At 37.9% G+C, this 17,757-nt stretch overlaps 4 protein-coding genes across 5 annotated transcripts in view; 2 read left to right on the top strand and 2 right to left on the bottom strand.

Moving 5' to 3' along the window:
- arfgap1 (ARF GTPase activating protein 1) overlaps positions 1-17,757 on the bottom strand; it is a 97,458-nt gene that overhangs the window by 33,916 nt on the left and 45,785 nt on the right. The window lies entirely within an intron of this gene.
- On the bottom strand, positions 1,867-6,958 carry zbtb49 (zinc finger and BTB domain containing 49). Of its 2 annotated transcripts, XM_087801451.1 has the most exons (8): positions 6,925-6,958; positions 6,516-6,681; positions 4,385-5,499; positions 4,272-4,318; positions 4,131-4,204; positions 3,978-4,060; positions 2,727-2,888; positions 1,867-2,657 (listed from the first exon to the last, which is right to left on the bottom strand). In XM_087801451.1, exons 2-8 carry the CDS (start codon positions 6,665-6,667, stop codon positions 2,017-2,019), a joined length of 2,274 nt encoding a protein of 757 aa, XP_087657577.1. In that variant the 5' UTR covers positions 6,668-6,681; positions 6,925-6,958; the 3' UTR covers positions 1,867-2,016. The 2 variants fall into 2 exon arrangements, with proteins under 2 accessions (XP_087657577.1, XP_087657576.1); XM_087801450.1 differs by lacking the exon at positions 6,925-6,958 and having other exon boundaries at positions 6,516-6,835.
- lyar (Ly1 antibody reactive homolog (mouse)) lies at positions 7,213-9,529 on the top strand. The gene is made up of 8 exons (XM_087800812.1): positions 7,213-7,488; positions 7,558-7,672; positions 7,750-7,857; positions 7,919-8,002; positions 8,344-8,620; positions 8,715-8,765; positions 8,835-8,920; positions 9,302-9,529. The coding sequence occupies exons 1-8, from the start codon at positions 7,367-7,369 to the stop codon at positions 9,437-9,439; spliced, it is 981 nt and encodes a 326-aa protein (XP_087656938.1). The 5' UTR covers positions 7,213-7,366; the 3' UTR covers positions 9,440-9,529.
- On the top strand, positions 11,362-15,996 carry tmem128 (transmembrane protein 128). Its single transcript, XM_087800848.1, has 5 exons — positions 11,362-11,497; positions 13,420-13,552; positions 13,639-13,800; positions 14,612-14,721; positions 15,473-15,996. Exons 1-4 carry the CDS (start codon positions 11,398-11,400, stop codon positions 14,709-14,711), a joined length of 495 nt encoding a protein of 164 aa, XP_087656974.1. The 5' UTR covers positions 11,362-11,397; the 3' UTR covers positions 14,712-14,721; positions 15,473-15,996.

Raw genomic sequence — 17,757 nt, 5'->3', positions numbered from 1 at the left:
ATCTGTGACCCTCAGAATACTGGTCTGGACCCGATTTTCTTTCTGATACCATCGAAGGATAATGCCATACAATGATTGCGTACGACAAGGCTTTCATGAGGAGGAAACTTTTTCAATCTATATCAATTTAATTTTGTTATGTTTGATGTCTTTAGAAGATCCCTACAAAGAGTGTGTCAACTTGCATGGCTAGTTTAGTGTTACCTGGGTAACACCTTCTCTCCTCATGACAGTCATCCTCTGAACACTGTCATCAGTGAGCAGAGAAGCAGATGAAGTGCATGAATGCTCCTCCCCTGATGCAACACTAATAGACTCAGGGATTCATTCATTCCTAGTGCCATTTGACTTTATAACTCTTGAGTTTGGAGGCAGGAGTGGAGTGAAAAGATGATATTCTAAGTTAAACCTTTCGTCTTTGTTATTTTTCTTTGATCTATGTACTTTATCTTTCGAGTAAGATTGTGTCAACTTGCTGTTTCTTTTTATTGAACTTTGTTCTTGTTTCATGAATCTACCGTTTGTGTTGATTTGTGCTGGAAAAACATTTTCCCAAAGGAGACCTCCAAAGGGATGAATCAAGTTTTTCTATCTATCTATCTATCTATAGCTTTGTTTTATTGTTTTCTTCATTTATTTCCTTATTTCCTAGTTACTTTTCCTTTCGTTTTCCTCCTTCTTCCACATTTCCTTCTTCTAGTTCGCATCCTTGTTTCCCATTTCCCTTACTCGTTTCCTAGTTTCATCCCTGGTATTTTCCTCCTCCTTGTTTCCTAGTTTATTTACTTTTTTCTTGGCTTCCTAGTTTACTGTATTCCTCGTTTGCTAGTTCCGTCCATTTATTCCTACATTCTTCCATGGATTATGTTTATCCTAGTTTATTTCCTAATTTTCAAGTATCCTTAATTGATTCCATGTTTCCTTTCTTTTTTTGCTTGTTACCATCCTGTGTCCTAGCTTCCTTCATCTTTCTTTTGACCGAAGTTTATATCCTGGTTTCTTTATTTCTTAGTTTCCTTACTTATGTACTAGTTACATGTCTTGCTTCATAGTTTCCTTGTTTTCTCTTTTTCTTTTCAAGAGATTATTAAATAGTATCAGACACACATGTCTATGTTGTATTGAAAGTGACCCAATTCCAGCCTTTCTGTCTAAAGAATCATCTCTAGTGGGTTATTGGAAACAATGCAGGATTCCGTACAGTGGATTTCCATCGTCAACAAATCGTGTAAAATACATTACAGGTTGATAAAACGAGAAAGGCTGTAGGAACGTTGCCACTCCCTCATGTTTCAACACAGAAACACATTACTGCTAAGAGACTAGGTCAGCCATTTATCCATCTAATCCAACAACACAATGCACAGCAATTTCACAGCAATTACGTTCAGCTGCAGAAATGTTCTCCTGCGAGGTTCTGTTGGGAAAACCAGAAAATGACCACCATTTTTTTTTTCGTCTTAATTCTGAAGAGGCGGTGGCAATCATTTAAAGCAGAGACATGCTTGTATAGCAACGGACTGCGTCGACACAAATGACAAGACAGGAGTGAGACGCATTCATTAATGTCTCATTGTTAATTAAATCTATCCTCAGACGGCTCTCACAGCACAATGCAGGGAAAACGTGATTAGATCCCGAGACCAAATATGAGCTTTGGAAATGTTTCTGCGTAAAACGGAATTAGGCCTGGCCTCATTCTGCACCAGCTAGACGGCGTTCATAATCAGGATTAACTTTAGCATGATAAGGAAAGAGAGGGAGGGAGAGAGAGAGAGAAGAAAGAAAGTATAACCTTAAAGTCACAGCAACAATTCAGAGTTAAGTGAAATATTCTCCACAGAAGCAGGTTGGATTATGTTTGGCACAAGTGCAGAAATATTTAGGAGTCAGACATGGATGTAATAGATCTGGTTTTATTACCTTCAAGGCTTCAGGGCAACCTGGAGAATAAATAAAATGTGCTGATAGAGACTCGTGGAAGACCATTTAAACCAGTTGAGGATCCGTCATGAGTTATTGCTCCATGTCATTTTCATTCTGCAGTGTTATCAGCGTCAAACCCCAGAGAGTCACACTCGAAACAAACTGTCCGTCACCAGCTCTGGACGAGCCGCCGTTGGTCCGACCAGAGCCTGAGGGGGAGCCGTCAGTGCCGGGGGTGTTTTGTCTGGTGTCGGGACACCTGTCCTTTTCAAATGCCAGCGCTTCGTTCTCATCGTACGGCCCGTACACAGGCTCCGGACTGAGGGGCTCTTCAGTCATCTTCATGTTGTCGGAACTGGAAGACAGGAGCTGGTGAGGCACCAGGGAGCGCAGCTCTGTGAGGGCGGGCGGGTTGGACTCCGGGCTGAGGTGAGATGGTTCTGGTGATGCAGGCGTTTCTCGCCCTTCCTGAGGTGACTCAGCGGAGAAAGTCTGCTCACAGATGGGCGAAAGGGGTTTACTGTGGCTGGCTGTTTTAGAGTCGGAGCCGTGAGGAGAGTTCATGAAGGAGTCGGGGGCAGCTGGAGCACCTTTGCAGTGATTGCTGCTGTGCTTCCTCAGCATGGCAGAGCGGGTGAAACTCTTGCCGCAGGTGGCGCAGATGTACGGTTTCTCGCCCGTGTGGGAGCGAATGTGTCGATGCAGGTCGCCTGAACCAATGAAGCTTTTCCCTGTTAACAAGTAAATCTTTATCTCTGTGTTATCCTCTTTTACAAAATAAAAACAACAACAATTCTTACCACAGGTGGCGCAACTGTGAGGTTTCTCTCCTTTGTGTCTGACTTTGTGCTTCAGAAGTTTCCTGTGTGTGTTGAACGACTTCCCACACTGGTCACAGGTGAAGGTTTTATCCACAGCGTGTGTCCTCTTGTGCTCCTTGAGATTGCTTAAGTTGTTGAATCCTTAAAGAAAAACAACGTAAATCAATGTTTGTTTAGGGTCTTGCCTCGGTCTTGGGTTCTCTTCGTCAGGCCATAAAAGTGGTCTTAAACAATAGTGAACCATGATTTATTTAACCACTCCTCTAAGGATATCTATGCCACAATTACATTTGGCTCCTTATAATGAACCTTGTTTTTTGTTCTTTGTCTCTTTGTTTTTCTCCTCATTTCTGAATTTACTTTTTCATTTCAAAGTTTCCTTTCCATTTTCCTACCCGTTTCCTATTTTCTGTCCTAGATTATTTCTATCCTAGTTTTTTTTCCTTGTTTCCTTTGCTGGCCTTGATCTGGAAAAGCATTGGATGTTTTACAAGCTTCTACTTCAACTACGGTCACCATATTTTGAATCCCCCGGAAGAAGATGCAACTATAGGAAGTGGAATTGGGGTTTGGATCTAGTGTCTTTTACATGTTTATAACTCAGTTAAGCTCATTTTCTGAATTACCAAAAAATATACTTTATCAAGTCAATAAAATTATGTTTATAAACAATATAATCATCAATATAAAACTTATACTAAAGCGTTATCAAAAAAGGATCTCCTTAACAAATGATAAGATGGTCTGTAATATTTCTGAATAATTATTCAGATAAAAAAAATGACAACGTAACGTCTCTCTTCTAGTCTAACAAATAACTGAGGTGTTACATTCTTTGGAATAACCGCTCTGGTGTCAATTATGAAGAATATAAAGTATATAATGCTAAAAAGAAGTGTAAAAAAAGGGGTAGCCTATTTGTCAAATTCATTAAATATATTAAATAAAATCTCTCATTATAGCTAATAAATCAATTATTCCTCAACACTTAACAAAAAAGACATTCATTTAACATTTATTTTTATTTAGTATTATTTTTGAAGAAGAGTTCTACCCTTGCACAGTCTTTCTATCCTTCCAGTGGGGATATGGGCTCGTAGGTCACTAAATTTGTCAGTAGCCTATACATACATGTTCCATAGTAGTTTAACATGCTCTCTCTACATTATTAGTGCCATCAAGAGCTCAGTAAAAAGATTGCTTAACTCAGAACATTCTGTTCTTACGTACCTCGACCGCAGATGTCGCACAAGTGAGGCTTTTCTCCAGTGTGGACCACTTTGTGACGTTGAACATCTCCTGACGCTGTAAAGCTGTAGAAAACATTTTAACTCAAAGTCCCCGACGAACACAACAAACAGCAGAAATTAAATGTTGCTTTACCTTTTACCACACAACTCACAGATGTACGGCTTCTCTCCGGAATGCCGCCTCAGGTGCGTCTGCAAATTCCCAGCCTAAAGATAACCGTTTATTACCAATACTGATGACAGACAAATAATTATAAAATAAATGAAACGGTACCTGTGAAAAGTTTCTACCACATATGTTACACTGGAATGGCTTCTCACCTGAAAACATCAAGAAATACATGATGAGCGAACTCTGTTTCAAATTAAGAGTCTAACAGAACTCACCGGTGTGTGAGCGTTTGTGCAGCTCCAGGTTACTCGGGTGTTTAAAGATCTTTCCACAAATGTTGCAGCAGTACTGTTTGTGTGATGATTGCTGTGGAGGATCCGGTGCGATGGCCTCTGTGTCCAGCTCGTCCTGCTCGTCCTGCTCGTCCTGCTCCAAAGGTGATGCAGGTGTTTCTAGCCTCTCCGGGGACGCTTCGGGAACATTGACTGGTACAAGATCTTCCGTAGAGGTTTCCGGAGCTTCGATCTGGACCACAGGCTGGATTGGTTGACTCTCCATTGAGCAGGTCAGGATAGGTTTACTGACCGACTCCGCACACATCTCTTCCAAAGCTTTCTGCGATCGAAGATAGTTGTATTTCTTCAGGTAGACGGCTTTCTTAGGACGCACTGGCCTATTGTGCAGGGAGTCTCCTGGATCAGAACTGGAAATGTTCAAACTATCTGATGGCGTTAAAATGGAATCCGTGATCTTTTCCACTGCAGGTGTAGAGATAGGCGTGGCCACTGGACATGCTGGGGTGTTATCTCTCTGACCCACTCCCAGCTGACAGTGAGACTCCTCCAGAACCAACGGGCTTGGGACTGGGTTAAGTGCAGCCTGGTTCGTCTCGATGGCAGTCTGTTTAAAATACTGCTTACTGTAAAAGTTCCTGAGTTTGTAGCCGTGGAATAACTGCTTCTCAAAAGGCAAGGTGCTGGAGGGATCACAGACTGAGCTGTTATTCGCCACAGAAACCGGAATCCTTCTGTTTTGATCCAAGTCACTGTTAAAGCCGGACCTCTGGGCGTCAGACGAACAGTGCAGGTCAACATCTTGAGGGAGGCTGCCACCGAGGAGACAGTCGTGCTCCGAGTTCAACATACCAGGAAGGGTAAACGAGGGGATGTCAACTGGCGGAGGGCATGGCTTTAGGAAAGTGTTACACATACTCTGGATGTTTGAAACCTGCAAACACTGAGCTATGTCTAGGAGGGCTTGGACATTATCCTGGTTGATATCCAGATGGGAAGTGTACATGTAGTCCAAAATCTGACCGATTCCACTGACATCCTGGATGACCAGATTGAAGACATCATTCTTCTGACTGGGAGAATTCTGGAACAATGACCTGGGATGTGTACCAATAAAATGTAATAAGAAAATAACAATGGAAAACCCTTTTTCATCAGTAAATTCGTTTTCCAGTGATTCTTTCATTATTCCAGCAAAATAATTAATTATTAATTAATTGTTTACAATTATGAAATTTCATAATTTTTTTAAACAAGGCGATGAAACACAAGAAAGGGTTTGTTTTTTATGAGTTACTGTAATTCTTTTTTCGGTATTATAGTTTATTTAAATACTTTTCATTTATCATATTTGTATTATTTAAGAATAATAAAATCCATGATAAAGTAGTTAACTTAATAAAATGTCTGTGTCCAAGTTTTTACAATCGATATGAATCAGTACAATTGAATAAACATGTACAAAGATAACATAAAGCTGCATGAACAAACACGGGCTACGAAGCAACACAATTACTGTATATTCTGTGAACAAATGTGATAATTATTTTATAGAATGCAATTAATAGGTCCATTTTGGAAAAAATCTGACATATTCTTGTAGCTTTACAACAAAATAACACACTGTGTTATAGTTGAGTGTATGCAGATAACAACATTTCTTACACAGTTTGTATGAAGTATCTTCATCCATAATAATTGCTATTCAAAGTAATCATTTGCACTTCCATCTATAAGCACTTAGATTTTTACTGATATCATTTGACTTTATCCATCTTACTTTACGACAGCATGTCCTCCACCTTTGCTGTTCGTGATCATTCTTTCATCACTGCTTTCCTCTTATATCATAAATGAATCTCCAGCAATGTCTCTCCTCTCCACAAGACCAAACCTTCTGTCCTCCCTAAATGGCCCTACACCTCAGTATCTTCATTTCTGAGTCATCTAACACTGGTTCCTGACTGTTTCTGTTCCACCCTCCCTGCTCTCTTTTCTTCACTTCTCTTCATCTGTATCCATTTCTCTAGGTGATAACACCAATACTTATTTCACGTCCTCTACTCCCTGCATGTTCACAATGAAGCTCAAAGGATAGAATAGTTGATCTTACCTGAAATAGCAGCTGAAAGCAGCCAGGACGTTCTTGTGCGCCTTGAAACAAACCCCCTTGACCACCAACATGCAGTCGCAGAGGAGACCCTGGATTCTCTGCTCCTGCAGCTGCTGCAGCAGGTAGGAGCTGTGGCTGGACATGTTGTCCATGCTCCCTCATCCACCTGCCAGAGAGTTAAATCGAGGGACCAAAAAAAAAGGAAAAAGGAACATGTGTTATTATTAGAATAATCAAAAGAGGTTTACCAATAAATGTCTTTAACAAGGTTCAGTAGCCATACAAACAATGTAATGTCACTAGTCTCTAATATAAAGCTACGTAAAACGAACAGATAAGATTTATCATCAAAATACATGAATTTGTGATGGGAGATGGTGACAAAACAATCTGAAACCAAACTGTTTACCTTTTCTGGCGCAATGACGGTGGTTGAACACTTCCTGTTGCGGACCTCTTTCTGGAACTTCCGGCAGAAACATATACTTTAGAATAGATCGTTCATCAGTTATAGTTCTACATTTCCACTTTATTTTACATAATACATTCAGAATGGCTTTTTGGGAATTTTTAATTCATTTTGAACCCGAGTTTATCCTAAAATCCCCATCAAGTTTAAGGGATTCATACAATTTATAACCAATAGCGGAACCTTTTCCTTGAGTTTCATTTCACACGGACAACGTGTGCCGGTGCTACACTGCGAGGTGGGCTGGTCACGTGTGTTTGAAATGGTTTCTTGAATGGGTTAGGACAGAAAAAACTGAAACATTATTTTATTATTCACAACCGCGGTTTTGTTTTTGTGTCTAATTCTACCATAAAGTCGTATAACTAAATACGCTTCCACGATGGTATTTTTTTGCTGCGATGGCTGTGGGGAGTCTCTTAAAAAGAATCAAGTTGACAAGCATTTAACGATGTGTCGGAGATGCCAGGTGTTGTCATGCATCGATTGTGGGAAAGATTTCCGGTAAGTGTCTTATGTATTGTTGCAGCTTTACGGGGTTTACGTAGACTAACGCTAACACGTGTTTTGCAGGGGCCAAGACTACTTGAACCATGTCCAGTGTATAAGTGAAGACCAGAAATATGGTGGCAAAAACTTTGAAGCCAAGGCAAACAAAGGGGACGTAAAACAACAGCAGTGGCTTCAGGTAGTGAAAACTAACTTACTTATTATTTCAGTTTGAAGCAGTTTGGGAGTTGTTTAATCGTTTGTCTTTTCTACTAGAGGATCCATGACGCCATCAATAAACCTGGAATAAACCCAAACCTAAAACATGTGCTCCAACAAGTGAGTGCATACGACAACGTCCCAAGGAAAAAGGCCAAGTTTGAGGTATGTACTAAGGATAGTTGAATTACGTTTTTAAGTGTCAAGTAACGTCTGTCTTTCATAGAATTGGATGAAAAATAGCCTGAGGATTTCAAGTCCTAGTCTGCATCAACAAGTGTGGGAGATATTCAACACGTCCACAGAGGAAGTAAGTGAACTACATCCTGCTGAAAAATAAAATGTCTTCAATTCTCTTCATTTTTTTAATCTACAAATAAAAAGTGAATACCTGACTGATTTGGCTCAAACCGATTCATATAATATTAATCATGATTATTATTATATTGGAATTAAAATTGAGTAGTCTGGAACCTGTTCTAGTAGTTCTCAACATTTACTGTAAACATTTTTAGGGGAACTCGGTATATACATTTTTAAATGTATTTGCTAGTGAAAATGAATAAACATATTATTGTATTTATCTACAATCAAGCAAATTCAATAAGTGCTTAATGTTATCATCAGTGTCGTGTTTCCTCATTTTATCAGAAGCCTTCAGCAGCCGAGGCGGTAACCGACACCAACGGGAATGATAAGCAGGACTGTGAACAAAAAACGGAGAAAAAGAAATTGAACAAGCGGGAACGGAAAGAAGCCCGACAACAGAAGAGTGGCAAGGCTCCAAAAGAAAAGGCTGTCTCACAAGAACCTGAAGAAGACCAAAAAACGCTGAAGAAAAAGGATAGGAAGAGGAAACGTAGTGCTGCAGATGATGAAAATGAAGAGAATGAGCAGGATGATGAGGCGTCAATCAAGAGGACCAAAGGTGAATATTTAACGTTTTTAACTTTTAGATTCCCTGGTAAATGACTTTTCTTGTATGCTTTGATTGTACCTGTAATCCTTAATTCTTTTAACAGGAGATGAAGCAAATGCAGATGATTCAGATGATGCAACAGCAGCTCCCAAAGGTATCATTTGTCCACTAGGGGTCCCCGTTTTCATTTCATACAGCGTTTCTTAGAATGTCTGTCTTGCAGGAAAATTTAACTGGAAAGGAAATATCAAGGCAGTTCTGAGAGATGCACCTGACCAGGAACTTGCATTAAAAAAGCTCAGGAAGAAGGTGAAGATGAATAATGAGTCTCTTCTTTTTATTGTTGATATTGATACAGTCTTTTACCTGTTAACTTCTATATCTATCTTTTTTTCTTTTTTTTTCTCTTGCTCTCCTCTTTTACATTTTTTGTTCTTTTCATGATTTTCATTGTAGGCATGTGTTATTCTCGCTCTGCATGTGGACAGTCCTACCTCTCTTCCTTTATTTACAACCCACTTGACCAGTTCCTGTGCTGGTGTTTAAATACTGTGCTCATTTATCAACGACTCATTGCCTTCTTTCGTAATTAAGTATAAACCTTAAATGAAGTATGATTGATGTATGTCAGTTGTTCGGTATACAACAGACTGCTTTAGCATTGATTTGTTCGTGAAATTCTTTCCCCAGGTTGTGGCCGCCTACTACTCCTACACTGGTGATGGAAACTTTAAATCAGAAGAGGAGATTCTGGCTCTTTTCAACAAGAAGGTCACCAAGAATCCTAAATTTAGACTCTTAAGAGAAAAAGTAAAACTTATTAGCTAGCCGTATTATGAACCAGGACCATGTCTGGAGCATCTATCACTGTATAGGGATGAGCCAGTTGCAAAGATTAAACATTTTTTATCAACTTCTCATCATTTGTTTCTTTTTCTCTTCATACACAAAAATGGCGTACTTTCTGTTTCCCGAACCAGATATTGAAGTTTCAAATCATGAACAAAAAAGCATCATTTGACACATAAAGCCAGAGATAAAGTGCTGCTGGAAACGTTTGAGAGCGTTAATGCACTATATTTACATAATATAAACAAAGATGGAGAAAAGTTTGTAATGGATGAAAATGAAAAGAACTACACAAACCTACTATTACCTTCTGTGGTCATATTATTAACTTGTTTGATCAAACTACCTTTATTTTATTTGAAATTATTTTGGCATCATTTCTACAAATTGACTAATTCTGGCAAGTGCAACCATTTTTTTTTGAAACGCGTCTCACTGCTTGGTTGTCAAACTTTAAAGGAATTTAAACTGATAATGGCCGAGAGTAAGTGGACACCTGAGAAGGTTGTAGAGGCCTTTATGATGTCCACAGAGACAAACGGCCACCTACATCAACATGTTACCAGGAGACAGTTTCAAATCAGCAATTAAAGAAATTTATGTTTGAAATATGTATGTGACAGAAATTAATTTTAAAAGAAGACTTCAAAAAAGCATAACATTCCAAGCTCGCAGTATAGCTGGGAAATGGTATCTTATCTGCGGGATTGGATGTTGGAGTGGGGGAAGGGAAAAGCGAGAGGTGCACCTTAGGTGAATTTGACTCTCACACGGAACGAAGCTAATGCACATTCCTCTGCACCACCAACAGGGTTCATTTGGCCAGAAACACAGAAGCTCCATACAAGCAAGAAGCTTGGTGTCAGCCTCAGGTGAAGTTTTAATGCTGTCTGATTTTTCACTGCGGGAATAAGCAGCTTTTTTTTCAACCCATGTGGGCACACACACAAGAAGGGAATATGCCCAATCTTATGAAGCCCTTCTAATCCCTAGAAGGTTTAACACAACTGCTCATTCATTATGTTGCAGATTTGTAATGTTAGACAGCATACTTGATGTAACTCAAGTTTACGAATATTAAAATGCTGTTCTTCCTTGTTGTCGGTGTCTACACTTGACTGAATTGCCAAATGCGAGCTTGTAGCCGGACCCCACACACTAAAAAACATAACGAAAAATAAAATAAATTTACTATGATCAGTTTTGTCATAAACGTGTATAATAAAGTGAAGCTAAAAGAAATTCGATATTATTTCAATTGTCATTTTTGCACTAAAATAACAAACATAAATACAATATTTGCAAGGATGTACTTAATTTAATTAAACACTATGAGTATCATAGAGAAAAAAAATGATATAGATATATGAAAAATAATTATTACAAATATTATTTGAGCATTAGTAGTAGTTTTGATTGTAGTTTAACAATATAAAATATCAACGAATATTCAGAATTATACAAAACGCCTCACAGTTCTGAAAAGGTTGTTAGAGGCCAAGAAGATGTTATATGCAAGAGGAGAGTCTGGATAGATAATATTGGAGGTAAGGAGGTGTCTACTATGTCATATCTTCGTGTTATGGTTATTATAAACACATCAGGCTTTAATATGGAGCCCTATATACGACGTAGTTTATTAAACCATCGGGGTTTGTTTTTTTTAATAAAGAAAAACACATTAAAACGAATGGAACAATAGTGTGAGTGAGGAAAAATAATTCTGAACCAAACTGGTCTTAAAGAGAAAAAAATAAATTAATAAAAATAAATGAAAAAGTGGCGTTTGTTTAGACTTTTCTGTCTTTATGGAGGAAAACGGCGATCACAAACTACAAACGTCGACTGCGATTACGTCATTGATAGGCGACAACTTCCCCAACCGGAAACATTTTCTTTGAACTGTCACTGAGCACAACGAAGGGTTAGTTTCCAAGATGATGAACGACACTGAGCTGGCATCTTTGCGAAACAGATTTAAGGCAAACGCAGACTTGTTGATGCAAGCAACGACGTCTGCGGACGAAGAAGAAAAGAGTAAGCTTTCAATAAAACCGTCTGCTTTGCTAACCGAGTTTGCTGTCACTTGTACAGTAGGCTAGTGTGCATTGTTCTGGAAACAATCCATTCTGACTTTTACTCATCTTCTTTTTTTTTTGTTGCTCGTTTGCACGCAATATATTCGACATGACTTTAATAATAATAATAACAGCTTTAAACGGCTACATCCTTGTAGCATTCGACGTGTTTCATCATTCCATCTAGTATTAGTTTAGTTAGTTACTGATAGTTGTATTTATCCTAAAATGTAAGTGTTAAGTTAGCTCTTTTATATCTTTGTTGCCATAAGATTGACTTTTCTCCTGGAAGATGTTTATGTTGTATCTTCTCTTTACTTAGAGGGAGTGTTTGTTTAAAAGAACCCCCTCCTCCCACTGGCAGTTCTCCACGTACTATTGATTGTTATTGTGAGTAAATACAGTGTCAGCACTGCTGCTGTATACAAGGAGACTGACATTTTGTTCACGAGTTATCCCTTTATTCAGAGTAAGCAGAGAGTAGCCTGCTAAATAAGATCATGAATAGAGGTTTTACAAGAGCGAACTGAGTGTTACCTTGAGAAACAATCATTTTAATTTCCCTTATATTATGCTATTTTGAAAAATGCTCTTCTTAACACATTAATTTTAACCTGGTTGAACCTCTGCCTTTTGTGTTTCATTTCTCCTAATGTGAACAATTTATTTAATCTTTTGGGTGAAAATAACTTTACAAGAAGGTCCTGGGTATTTGGTTAAGGAGGGAAATGATCAATAATGTTTGTAGACCTGGTAAATTAGCGCTGGAAGAGGATATAACTCTATTTAGGTTCAACTTTCCAGGGGAATCACCAGAGGTTGGAGGGTCTTCCATTTTTTTTTTGGTAGATCTTTGATGCCATTTAACTTACAATGTGTTGAGTAAGTAAGTAAGTAAGTAAGTAATATATATTTATATAGCGCTTTTCGAGACCAGGGTCACAAAGCGCTTTAACAATCAAAACAATACTCAAAACAGTACATACTTCAAAGATCAAGACAACACCGAGAACAACACAGGAGTTCGAGGATTTATTATGTGGTTTTACTGTAAATTCTGACCATTTTAGTCTAATTTTATGTTTAAGAAATGTGTCCCTTACATTTATATGATGATCTTTATTCATTGAGTATCTCAAATTGTACAATAATAGAGTCTCTAGCTTGACCAACACTCATGAAAACTATTTATTGGAGGGCCATGGAATATCATGTGACGGGCTGCAAATTGCCCTACAATGGCTACAAGTTTAAGACTCCTGGAATAGACGATATATTAAAATGGTAATGGTAATGCAAACTTAAAAAAATGTAGACTTGTTAAATAATTGTAGCGCAACCCTCCCCGGTGTTTAATATGGTTTTACAAACATCACAGACTTTGACAACCCTGGCGTCAGCTGAACAACCGCATTACTTTAATCAAACAAGTGGCTTTTTTTTTTTTTTAGAGATCAAAGCAACAAGACGAAACGTGTTCAAGATAAATGTCGAAATGAATACTTTACTTTTGTTTTATCATTAAGCTTATCTTTAATTATCTTTCCAACCACCCGGAATGCTGGCTGGCTGGCCAAGCTGGCAGCTCTCCCGTACTACAAGTGGCTCTTGTGGAAACTTGGAGTTGAGTTTCAAGATGCTCCAGTAGACTCAGCTCTGATTAAATATGTAGGTCAACATCATGTTTCGGGCATGGAGTTCATAGTTTGATGTGTGCCAGAGACACCCATCAAACGGTGACACTTTCATTCGTCTAGTTGATGAGTCGGATTGAAAAAAAAACCCAATTCTTTATTTATTTATTCATTTTTTAAAAGAAAGATTTACAATGTATTTGTAGCTACATCTTTATAATGCATATAATGTAACTTTATTTTTCAGATAAGGATGAAAAAGAGAGCCAACCTTTACCTCGAATTAACAGACACTCCGTGTTCTGGATCGTGGCGTCTGTTTTTCTGACTTATTATGTGGATTTCTTCAGCAACATAATAGAGAACGAGGACATCAAGAGGTAAGCGCGGGAATTAAACAGCTGTCTTTTGAAGTTTTACACAAACATAATGATAAACAGTTTAACTTCTATTTCTTTTTCACCAGTTGGTGGTTCAATGTGGGGCTAATACTCCTGGGGATCTGTTTGTTTCTGGCGATGTTCTGTATCGTTTACCTGGAGTGGTACAAAGGCATCCAGCACTATGACCAGGTTTACCCGGCTATCCCCCCTGTTACTACGGCGGCCTTCATCGCAGCATCTTGCAGGTAATATAGAGCGGAATTATTCCTCAAGGTTAAATGTTGCCATGAAAACAGATTGTAGCAGTTTGCAATGTAGCTGATGTCAGCTATTTCTACAAGTGCTGTGTCAGCACTCTTGGTCCTTTAAGCCTCCCCCGGTCTTTAGTCCTTAATGGGCCAATAGGCTTGTAGAAACTGGTTCTAATGAGCTATGTCCAAACTTATAATAAAATCTATTATTGTATAACGACATCTGTAAGTAGTGAAAAGGAGAGAAAGGCATGATAATCGTAGACCGTTTCATCTACTTGTTTATTCCTTATATCCTCAATTTAAAGTTTTATCAGAAGTTGTTTCTGTAGCTGGTGTTTTACTGAAGTCAAAATTTGTTTTTCAGTCCTATTGTTTGGACTTCTTTTTCAGTTCCTCCTCACTCTTCACTGAACTTTGTGACGGGAAACAGATGTTAATATTACAATGATTAAGGTTCTGGCTTGACGTCTCATCAGGGAACCGTCTGCTTGATAAAGACTGTCAGACAATCCTGTCAGACAACCCTAGAGTGTAAATTGAACAGCGGCGTTGGTTTTATTGATCTGTCATTGTTGAGTAATGACTGGCCATTATTACCTCATTCTCACATCCAGTAATGGTCTCTCAGTCGTCAAGATAATCCATGTCACTCAATCTTGATCAACCGTTAATTGATTAGTGATAAGTTTGTTGTTTTATTTCATCTTTGTGCATTAATACAACAAGCTCAATTATCAGGGAGGTCTGTAAAAATGAGATTTTATTAATATTGAGTCATGAAAAACTTTTATTCTTTTTCAAGTTTCAACCTGGCGCTGTGGCCGGTGTGGTCCTTCTTCACCCCCCTGATCCTCTTCACGCAGTTCATGGGAGCGGTCATGATAATATCTTTACTTGGATGAAGTATGACAGGTGAGTGACAACCTTTTTCAGTTTTAACTGAATAGACTGTTTTATTTTGGTCTTAACTTTTATTTAGGTGTTTGTGTCCTTCAACAAAGTTTTGACACAAAGATAAACTAGATACCCATGATGTCATTTTACCAGATTATTGCTTTTTTAAGTGTTTGGAATTTCATTAAATTCAATAACTACAAATTCGACTGAGCTCAATGAGACATGGTCCACAAGGAACAGAGCTCACAAGTCAATATTGCACTGACAGAGTCAATGGGACTAGATTGTAATCGGGAGGTGCTAATGGTTAAATATTTATGGGTTGGTTAAGTAAGAAAAGATTTAATGCAGACAAAAATAGATCTAGATTATAAACAGTTAAACCGCTGTGCCCTTGTTGGGTCCCTACTTTATCGTAAGAAACATCAGAGCGACTTGAGGAGCAAAATGTAATTAAAATCTCTTTGAGGAACAATTTAACCAAAATATCACTCCTTCTTACAATGCACTCAACCATAACCGAATAAACTAAATGCTTTTGTGTGGCATCCCAGCAACCTAAAACTGGAGCTTTGTATGTGACAGACATTTTTTATTGAGCAACAAACTGAGTGTCTGCCAAAATTAACAGAAATAGTAGCGTTTTTTAAGTTTGCTTTTGGAGACGTAAGTGGAGTTTAAAAATCTATAAGAAGGAAAGAAGCCTTGTATTCTTCTTAAGGTTCAATAAATTAATATATTGTCTTTGTTGTCTGTTTGTCCACAGGTTACCAGTTAGACGAGCGACGACACAACCACTCGTGGATCAATGGAATGATGGAGATCAATGAAAAGTGTGCCTTCTGTGTTTTTTAGACTGTGCATGTGCTAACAAAGCTCATCAAGTTGTAGCTCACAGGATCGAATGTTAAAGAAAAGACATTTCCAAGGAGAGAAGATGCTCATTGTTTGCTGACAGTTCTGTGCTCCCCTTAAAGAAAATGAGAAAAAAAAACACAATATTTAAACATTGTCTGCCTGTAAGGTCATCATTGAAAAAAAATTTTTTTTAACCCTAAATAAACTTTTGTAAAGTTTTAGAGTATTTTCTTTTTTTTTCTCTAATGTCCACAGCTGCATGTGAGTGATTGACTTTAATATAACTTTACAGTTTGTGGTTTATAATTATACAGATCATGTATTTTTATGGTAAGATGTGGCCGGATGGAGATGTATTTCTGGAGTGAAAAGTTTCTCTGTCACCATCAGTCTTATTATCGGGTTGAGTCTAAAATAAAATAAAATCTGAAAGGTAATTGTCAGTTTTGGACTTGATACATGTATCTGGTTATTGTGGTTATTGGTTTTAATCATCTCAACACGTTTGGTATTCATTTAAAAATGCCTCCTAGTGACGGGTTGATGAGGCATCATGATGCAGTGTCTTCATTTTGAAAGACCACTAGATGGCAGTATAATGTTTGGCTGTGATCAACTAACTCTGTCAATCCTAGCATCATTTTAAACTGAGAGTGCCATCTAGTGGTCCAAAATGAGGACACAGTTTCATTATGCAGTTTTAAGCAGCTGATGCAGTATCGTGACGCCTCATCAACCCATCGCTAATGCCTTCCTGTTGCCCGAACACTTTCGCAATGTAGAAAACACGTCGGATGACACAACGTACATGACATGAGTTTTCTAAAAGAAAACTTAATATACATTTTTTTCAGATCATTATTTTTTTTAAATAATTTATACCTGGTTTTGAATTATTTAACCTGTTATCCAGGTAATATTCATATATATTTTTTTACAAGTATAGTTGTGCTACTTGTCTTGTAAAGGAGAGATTAAGTAATGTATTCATAGCATTTTGCTAACCTGCTACTGTAATATTGTACACAGATAACTCACATCGAGGATGCCAGAGCTGAGACAATCTAGGGTTTTATCACTGTAAAAAAAGTGTTTCCTATACTATGCGAGCATGTTTCAATACAAATTATTATTTATCATAATAAACTCATAAAATATGAGCAGAGTCAATACAAAAATATATATATATCTATACTCAGATTCAATTATTTCGTGCACAAACCATACATTAATAAATGGTTATTTATAACGTAAACTGATGTACTTATTAGTATAGTATAAAATGTCTTAATTGTCTGAACTAAACTTTTTAATTTGTTTGTTATAACAAAAAAAAATAATCCCAATGCTAACAATTGTAATCAAGAATATAATTTGCATAATCAATCACCAGGATCGGTTGTTTCTTTATCTTCGAGCTGATCAAAGCAAATCGATACTGGGACGATGAACTGAGCTGATCAGCACTACCTTGAACACGTGACCCACGCGGAGGGATATACTGAGGTGTACTAGGTGAAGGGTCATTTTCCAAATATCTTATATTAAGTGTCTTTATCTTTTATTCGTATCTTACGATTTAAAACGGATAGTCATTAACTTCAATGGAATCTTTACATCGATGAGTTATAGAGTAAAATTAAAATAACATAAATATTGTTGATTTAAGCAAAACATTGTTTTTTTTTTATTATATTTTATTAAATACAAGTCTTTTAGGATTCCAGATGAAAATGTTATTGATTAAAATGGACTACTCAACAAACCAATCAGCCACTAATCGACGTGACCATTGTCATGCAAACGAGGAACATCCGCCAGCCTCCTGGGAAATAAAGATCTAACTCGAGGAGCTCAGAAGTCATCAGTCACAAGTTTTTTTCTTTCTTTTGTGTGTGTGTGTGTGTGGCTGCCAAGGGCCAGGGATTTCTGTGAATCCTACACGTGTTCCAGGAGGCCCCTCTCGAGCTTTGCCAAAAAAACAACCTGAAACGCAATCTCTCATTTTTCAGCCGCTTTTTCAGGGATGACCAGAAGTTTCAAAGAGGTCCATCCTCAAGCCACTAAGACCCGCTTGGATTGAATGAGCGATGTTTGGCACCGAACCGCTTGAATCTCCACCTCACAGGTGGCTTCACGTATAACTTCTGCAGAGCTTCTCCAAGGTCGTTCCTTGCACCCTTTTTTTCTTTT

Source organism: Callionymus lyra, chromosome 10 (genome assembly GCF_982586985.1).
Source record: "Callionymus lyra chromosome 10, fCalLyr1.hap1.1, whole genome shotgun sequence".
In the NCBI taxonomy this organism is placed as follows: Eukaryota; Metazoa; Chordata; class Actinopteri; order Syngnathiformes; family Callionymidae; genus Callionymus; species Callionymus lyra.
This window is presented reverse-complemented; position numbering and strand designations above follow the sequence as displayed.

Excerpts from the sequence above, each read along its gene's own strand:
- lyar (XM_087800812.1), top strand. The coding sequence starts at position 7,367 with ATGGTATTTTTTTGCTGCGATGGCTGTGGGGAGTCTCTTAAAAAGAAT. Across the intron at positions 8,621-8,714 it reads GTCAATCAAGAGGACCAAAG|GAGATGAAGCAAATGCAGAT; the intron begins GTGAATATTTAA and ends TTCTTTTAACAG. Across the intron at positions 8,766-8,834 it reads TGCAACAGCAGCTCCCAAAG|GAAAATTTAACTGGAAAGGA; the intron begins GTATCATTTGTC and ends TCTGTCTTGCAG.
- tmem128 (XM_087800848.1), top strand. The coding sequence starts at position 11,398 with ATGATGAACGACACTGAGCTGGCATCTTTGCGAAACAGATTTAAGGCA. Across the intron at positions 13,553-13,638 it reads GAGAACGAGGACATCAAGAG|TTGGTGGTTCAATGTGGGGC; the intron begins GTAAGCGCGGGA and ends CTTTTTCACCAG. Across the intron at positions 13,801-14,611 it reads TTCATCGCAGCATCTTGCAG|TTTCAACCTGGCGCTGTGGC; the intron begins GTAATATAGAGC and ends TTCTTTTTCAAG.
- zbtb49 (XM_087801451.1), bottom strand. The coding sequence starts at position 6,667 with ATGGACAACATGTCCAGCCACAGCTCCTACCTGCTGCAGCAGCTGCAG. Across the intron at positions 5,500-6,515 it reads GCTTTCAGCTGCTATTTCAG|GTCATTGTTCCAGAATTCTC; the intron begins GTAAGATCAACT and ends TACACATCCCAG. Across the intron at positions 4,319-4,384 it reads GCACAAACGCTCACACACCG|GTGAGAAGCCATTCCAGTGT; the intron begins GTGAGTTCTGTT and ends TGATGTTTTCAG.